Source organism: Gouania willdenowi, chromosome 21 (genome assembly GCF_900634775.1).
Source record: "Gouania willdenowi chromosome 21, fGouWil2.1, whole genome shotgun sequence".
Classification (NCBI taxonomy): Eukaryota; Metazoa; Chordata; class Actinopteri; order Blenniiformes; family Gobiesocidae; genus Gouania; species Gouania willdenowi.
The window spans coordinates 15542623-15550926 of NC_041064.1; the positions used below are offsets into that span (position 1 = coordinate 15542623).

The window sequence follows — 8304 nt, forward strand, 5'->3', positions numbered from 1 at the left end:
TGAAATGCTCACATCCACATCCAAAGGTGGTGATTTCGTTGAGTTTCAATCCTGTTAGTGGCCATGGTTCGTCTTTCATCGGCCACTTTTACATGAGAGCTTTAATTCCTTTTTAATTCAGAATAAAAGTGAAATCCTCTTTAAATTGACCCTGTAAACACTTAATTCCGAATGAAAATGGTAATTCCAAATTAAACTTCAATCCAAATTTGGTGGCTGGTTTATTCCGATTTTGTGTAGCCAAAAAGAAAAAGTTTGTTGTGTGTTTTTTCCCTGATAGACGTGATACGTCACGTTCACCCCCTGTTCAATCAGAACCCTTCCTAACCCATCGACCGGAAGCAAAATTGAATGAAGCCAAATAAACCAGTTCTCAGAAAATCTCAATTCGGAATTACTATTTCCATGTAAACACGAAGCAGGACACTTTAATTACGAATAATTTAATTCATAATAATTAATTCCAAATTAAAAAAAAAACATCATTATGATTTAATCGTAGCCATTCAGTTTTTGGTCAATTTCTGTGCAGGGAGAAGCAGACATGGTACTGAAACCTTAGCTAATGTTAGCAAGTTTTCCCAGAGTGTGTGTGGCTTCATTCTGGTTGTCCTCGTTTCATCCCACATTCCAAAAACATGAGTGCATTCATGTGTTTGACGATGATTGTCTGTCCTTGTGATTGACTGTCAACCTGCTCACTGTGTACCCTGGCCCGTGTCAGCTGAAGTAGTCTCCAGCACCCCAGGACCCTGAAAAGGTTAAGTGGGTATAGAAGATGAATGATGGACGGATTGATACCAGATGTATGACAGATATAATGTATGAGAGGATACTTTGTTCTGTGTGGTTTGAAGAGAACAGGGATTTTTCTTCAACCTTCAGGCAGCCGGGTGGGCGTCTTCCTCTTATTTTCACACGCAGTCTTGATACAGTCCCAGAATTTCTGATGAAAAATATGGATATTTCCACAAATGTAGGCTTGGTTCTCCGTTTAATGTTTTTGTTTTCACCACATTTACATCACATTTCCCTTCACAGCATCAGGAACTCCCAAAGTTTTGGCCAAACCAGAGAACCTGACAGCCTCCTTCACTATCAAGGACGGAAACATCACGGGTAACTTCTTGTGGCGCGTGTCGAGGGTGGCACCGCATCATCGAATCACTGGTTTCCAGGTGACCTGGGCAGAGATTACCACAGAGAGCCGACAAAACAGCCTGCCAAACAGTATCATCTCCCAGTCCCAGATTCTGCCTCCGGTAAGCCTGTCCTCTGATTAGGGGTGTGCATTGTCATTTATCTGACAATACGATTCATAAATTGCATGTCACGATACGGTATATCATTATACTAAATAATACGATATATTGCGATATCAATAATTACAAATTTCACCTTTACAAGTACAAAATGATATGAAATACAATTAATTCCATTTTTTTTATTTATTTTTTTTAACTTGCGAGAACAAGTAAATGGTAACTAACTGTAGTTCAAGTACAAATATCACAAACAAGTGGTAGGTTTGTCAAACTGTCAAATTAATTACACTTTTCAAAAAACTTTAACTTTTGCTTCTAGAAGGTTTTAAATTCTTTAAAAAAATAAAGTAACCACATAAATCTTTAAAAATGCCCAGTATGTTTTATGAAAATAAAGAAAATCAACTTCCAAGCTTAAATGCATTGAGGAGTGAGATAGTTTAACATGTGGTTCACTGAAGCCTAGTGACCTAGTTTACGTGCTATGCTCATTAAATGCAATTAAATGTTTTTTTTTTTCTTTATAAAAAAACTTCATTAAAAAAAATCGATTTGAATTTTTTTGGATTGATACGATAATCACGCAACAAACAATCGCAATATATCGCCGAATCAATTTGTTCTCTGTTACCTTGATACTTGCTGTTTTTTATGTGTATGTGTTTTTCTATTTCTTATTGTATTCATATATTTATTAAAGGGTTTCTGGTGAACAATTTTATTCAAACAGCGTGAATGACCATTAAAAATCCTTGAATCCGTCATTATTAGAAGGCTTACAGCACACTGAAGTCCATGCAAATTTTGATTTAGTTTTAGCTACAGTCTTTTGACTAAAATGCGACTTAGTTTTAGTCAAAATGTAGTCATTAGGACAATTTCAGTTATAGTCTAGATTTAGACATGAAATGTGTTAGTTGATTAAATCTGTTGCAATATAAAGCATAAAAATGTAGGCTTTTTTTTTTTAGATTCAATTACCATTGATCAGCCTGATATGGGATGGTATTAATCTTGTAAATACAATAAATGTGTAAGACCACATGAGTCGTCTCATGTCCGAAAACACAATCAGCTTACTTCCTATTGGCTCACTTATCGGCTTGTCCCGCCCTCCATGCAACAAAAGTAACTATGATTGAAAGTGTTATAATGTTATTATGTGGTTGCATTTTATTTACTATTATAATTTACTCTATATTTCCTGTAATTTGTGTGATTAGTTTTCTTTTATGATGACAATTGAACATTCTGTCCAGGGACTGCAGATGAAAAATAACCTTTTAGCTAGATCTGGTACATTAATGATATTACGGTAATGTACATTGTACAGTTTTTTTTTTACATGTTTATTAGTTAATGGAAATATCAATATATATTTTGTTCACATATAGTTTAAAACAAAGTGGTCGACTATGCTGAAGATTTTTAGTCAACAACGTTGCCACCGGATGTTTGATTGTTTATGTGTTCCCACTTTAATTCAGTAAGGATTCTGTTCTTCTCTGCAGTGAGATAAGCTGGTGTTCAGTGTTTGCACCTGTCAGAGGTGGCGTTGATTTAAGAACAATAGTTATCTCCTCTTTGCTTGAGTTTTGGCGATAAGCAGCAGCGTGGCAGACTAACACCGGGAACGATCTGAAGATATTCTGTCCTGCTGCAAGTTCTCAACCCCTTCCCCCCCCCGCTGCTCTACTTTTTCATCTGCCTTCATGTCTTCCCTCTTTCATCCTCCGCGAGAGCTCCGAAAACGCCGCTCTTTGACGTAATCTCCTCCATCAACAACACGTTCCGCTTATATCTGCACCTCGCAGCCTCTCAAGCTTCTCCATAAATAAAACCACCCACTGTTCATTTTACCCAACTGCCAGCGAAAGAAAGGAGGAGACAGGCAGCCCGATAAAAAACATTTTGTTATTGTCATGGCGTCTGCACAGACAGTTGTACTCCCCGTTTGTTTCTCCTCAGCTTATGCAAACTTCAGGCCTGTCACAGTAAAAAAAAAAAAAGTATAAAGGGGGGTTTTGTTGTGTTTCACTGGCTTATCTGTCTGTTCTCTTGCTCGCTGCTATTCCTAATAGGATCATAACCTGCTGGTGGTGTCAAATCTGAGGCCGTCCACCTACTACAGGCTGGAGGTGCAGGTCATCACTACTGGAGGAGAAGGTCCTGCTACTGTCAAGGCTTTCCAAACCCCAAACCTGATATTACCTATCGTACAACACCGTAAGTACTCAATCCCTACCAAAAAAAGGTGCAATTTCGTTACTGTAATCATGAGTAAATACACACACAGGGGCTGTGAATATATATATATATATATATATATAGCTTTGTGTAATGAAAAATATATTTTTTAAGCTTTCTTTGTATTCTGTTGCTTACATATTGAGTTGCTATGAGCCATTGATGCACACAAACAATAAAATTGATAAAATATTAATATTACCAATGCACAATTTGTTCCCCATTATGGCCTGGTCAAACTTCAGTGCATTACCCAAAAAATCCTAAAACTCCTGAATCAAGCAATGCATTCATATGTAAGTGTAAGCTTGGAGAAAACAGATATATTGATAACAAACCATTGTGGAAAGAAAGAAAATATAAAGTATACAAATACAGGAAGATAAAATCATAGTGTAGGCATCATAGATAGAAATCAATCAATGATCATTTGCTAAAGAAAAGACAGAAAAGGTTGAAATTAGCGCTAAAATGTTCGTTTTTGATTTGAATTGTAAACACGTTTTGATTTATGTTGTTTAGCACATTGCATTGTGGGATGTGGAGTCCCATAAACGGATGCATAGAAGTGTTTTTCCTTCATTCTTAACAAGATTTCATATGTTTCTACGCCACACGTAATTCACTTGACACCATTTTTGTTCTAGTTTGTTCCCCTTATTTCTCATTTCCTCGGGATATCACCTCACTCTGAGACACTCAATTTCGACAGGATTCAGATCTTTCCATGTAAGCCCCAAAATAAACATACACCATTGTTTTTCCCTCAACTTTCAGTCCATGAAAACACCAGAAATGTGTTGGGAAGTCACTTTGGCAGAGATTTTGGGGGCAACACAAGAAATCACGGTAAGAATGAAGTAAAAAACACTTCCAAGCCTCCATCTACGCCGGGACTCCACATCCCACAATGCACTGCACGAAACTGAGGCTTGACTTCAAACACGCTCAGCTCGTTCAGTGTCACACAGAGAGAACATGCAAACTCAACACAGAAAGTCTGGGTCTGGATTGAACTGAATGTTACACCATCGAGTAACCACCTAAAGATCATTTACTAAGTAGTGTTTCTCTAATGGAGGTACGCAGTGGCACTTTAGGGGGTAAATAAACAAATTAATTAATGTTTATTTTTAGTTAAAATGCTAATCATAATAATGATGATGGAAATGATCTTGATTAGAACATTAACTGAAAATACAAGGGTCAGTCATGGTTAAGCCGGGCGTGTGATGAAATTATTAAAACTGTTGAAAAAAATCTATTAAAAAGGCACTAAATACAGTTTCATTCCACTTATTTACAAAGTTAGATTCTTTGAAATGTGTGTAATCATTCATTCATTCCATCATGTATGTTTACATGAACAAAATGTATACTCACAAAAGTGTTATACATACTACAGTCTATAGCCAAGTCAATTTAATTCTAAAAAACAACAGTGAGAATTACAACAAAAATAACAAACAAGAAGGAAATAAAGTAAATAAATAATGCACAAATATAATGTACAGTAACATATATATATATAGAATAATCTATGGGTAAATGTTAATAGGAACTATATCAAATTTAGGTATAGTTTTAAATATATTTGTTTGTTTGTTGTTTGTTCATTAAGATCCCCATATATACAATTTATAGAATGAAAAATAATAATAATCACATTACACCAACAACTACAACTCAAAGAAAATCAGTAACATCAGACATAATAAATACTCCGAAGTATTAGAAATAGTGTTTGTCGTTAAAGTTTCTTAATAAATAATGTCTTTTTAGGGATTAAAAAAAAAAAAATAATATATATACAGTATATATATATATATATATATTATATTGTTTAATGTCACTTGGTAATGAATTCCATTCATGCACAGCTCTGTATGTTACTGAGTGCTGTGCTAATGAAGTTCTTACTTTGGGTAAAATAAAACAAGCACTAACTACACGCCTAGTTGAATAATAACGGATTTCTGTCGGAGTTGGAATTACATGTTCATGTTACAATTACATGTTCAATTACAAATAAATTACGATTACGGTGACCAGCAATTTTTTTTTTTTTTTTTTTTTGCAATTACAATGGAATTACAATTGTTTTTTAGTCTCAGAAATTATTACTAATTACTAAACCTTAACTACAATTAATCACTATTACTGAGTGTGAAATAAATAACTTTAATAAAAGTGAACCTTGCTTTTGTGTTAGCTCTCTTTAACGATAACGGGTCCTAAATCAGCTGTAAAATACACAAATAATAAATATCTATTGTTTAATTTATTTTCTATCTATTGATTACATTGTCAGGCTTCCTAATCAATGAAAAGATTGGTTTTAATATTTTTGGTGTGGGGATCTGAGCACTTTTTTGTGTCAATATACCCTGCGATTTAAATATTTTTGGTGGAAAATGGTGGAAAGCTTAATTTGAAACATATTTTATTAATTGTTAACTACATACAGTATGTGTAGAACCGTACATAGAACTGTAACATGGTTCCACAGTTTTTTTACTCGTTTTTACAGAATTTTTAATGGCAATTACAATTACAAAGTCAAATATCTGAACTCAATTGCAATTTAATTACGACTACAACAGCTACGTGTTTTTTAAATTACAATTACAATTATAATGTTGCCATAATTGTATTTAGTTATCAATTACGTGATTACAATTATAATTGACCCAAACCCTGTCAATATTTTTGGCTGGAAAAAAGCTTTTGGTATAAATAAAAAGGAGTTTTAGTTGTTGTAATATTCTATAGGAAGACCATTCATGAATATAATCATTTTGTTTTCAAACCATTTGAGATTTCTATGCATTTTAACAACATTTTTCCCGTCATGTTTTGTAATTTGTGTCCTAAAGGGCCGCGACTCAGGCAGCATCACTCCTCCCATCATCAGAAAACGTCTGTAGAGAGACACTGAGTTTGGCGGCGGTGGGTTAAACCCAGCAGGCACACGTAGCATCAGTATTCCTGGTGCTGCCGACTGCCAACGAAGGAATGTGTGGAACCGAGCAGCTCAACCAGAACATGAACTGACCCTCCTCTGCTCATGAATTACAGTCCACCATCTCCAGGCTCCACAACACGTCATTTGTTCCTTCGCAAGCCATTCTCTCTCTTAACTGGAAAAGTTTTTATCTGTACAGTGGATATCATACCGCAACGTCTCAGAATTGTTTTTGGCTAGTAAAACCGCTTCCTCCGATTCCCACTCGTGACCTGAAACATCTGCAACATCCCTGGGAAACAGTTGTTATCCAGGCTTCCTTTGTGTGCCGAGAAAAAGAGCAGGAAATCCGATCTGGTTCCAATACGAAATCAACACATTTATTCTTGAAAATCAGTTTGAAATGGAAAGATGGAAGACGTGTAAGTGTATTTCTGGATAAAGAATAGTAGAGCTCCCGTTTATTTATTTTGTGTTTGCAATGAAAGCGGCTCATAGGTCAACAGTGCGTTCTGATGGATGATGTAACTAAAGTCATTGTTGTTTAACTCTGAGTATTTCACGTAGCGTGTTGCATGTAGAACAGTTGATTTGTAGAGCTGTAAATGAATTACGGGCGTTCGACTGAAAGCTCGTAATGGATTTGCATGATCACCGTTAGCGTTCTGTTGGCATGAGACGATGTCTGTGTTACGTCTTTTCAATATGTTAGCAATATTTCACTAACAGAATAACAAAGAACTATATTGGAAGTTATATGTATTGTTTATTATTAATGAAATTATAACTTGTGTGGAAACGATGAATTGTACATGTTCTTGGCTGTAGAAATATTTGTCATGGCACAGTCAGTGAATGTCTATATTTATTTATGTGTGTTTTATGAACTTTTGGTTTGGATGTGTGTGTGAATGTGTATGTGTTTGTTTTTGTGTGCGTTGTTTGTTTTAGCCTCACCTTTTTTGAACCAGCAAAAGGAAAAAAAAAAAAAAACTCTTGTAAAGACATTTTGTAAAGATGGAATTGTAAATAAAGTTTATGTTACATGTTATTTTTCCATGGTAGAAATTGTACAAACTGCTAAGTAATAAAACAATCCCTTACCCAAGCGCTGTTGTGTCTAATTAAGACTGATGTGGAAATTAAACGGACACACTTTTCGTTGCAATTTGCCAATTATTGTTGCTTTTTTTTTTTTTTTTGGCCGTGGCGTTCGTCATGACAAGACTCTTACAGCAGCACAGACGCTGACGGCTCCTCGAGTCTGACACACATGCTCTGCAAGTCCAAATAAACAAGTGGTTCAGTCCTGCAGCTCTGGTGAAATAGTCGTTGCTGTGGTAATGTAACGTCCAGCTTCTCACAGCACTTGTGTATTTGAAAAGTGTTAAATGGCACTTCAGCTCAACAACCCCCAACCTTGTAATAGCTAGGCTAGAAGTGATGCAGTGAGGGCTAATAATGCAGCGTATACACCGCACTAACCCCTCAGACACAGATGCAGTCGATATGTTTTGTAAAGGAACAGTTTTAGCTCATAGTAACACTATATTAAAACATTCCTGGAGAGTTACTGTGCTGCTTGTTTCCAATCTTCCATCTTTAACACATCCTAATATGATATATATATATATTATTTATAATATATATATATCATATTATAAATATTTCATTTCAATAATTGTATTAGAACAGGCTCATAACACATTTAGAGATCAGGTGTATTGGAGTGAGGAGACACGCGGAACAAATGACAGGATCAGGAATGGGAAATTTGTTCTATGTTGACATGTAGAGTAATCATTTAAAATTGGTCTTAACAAAAAT

General features: G+C 35.3%; 1 protein-coding gene across 1 annotated transcript in view; it reads left to right on the top strand.

Annotated features, from left to right (window-relative positions):
* Positions 1–7585, top strand: part of anos1 (anosmin 1) — a 55462-nt gene extending 47877 nt beyond the window's left edge. The window contains exons 12-14 of the mRNA XM_028436723.1: positions 1042–1262; positions 3347–3491; positions 6389–7585. Coding sequence (XP_028292524.1) covers positions 1042–1262; positions 3347–3491; positions 6389–6450 — 428 coding nt within the window. The 3' untranslated portion in view covers positions 6451–7585. The remainder of the gene's footprint in view (positions 1–1041; positions 1263–3346; positions 3492–6388) is intronic.
* Positions 7586–8304: the final 719 nt, after the last annotated feature.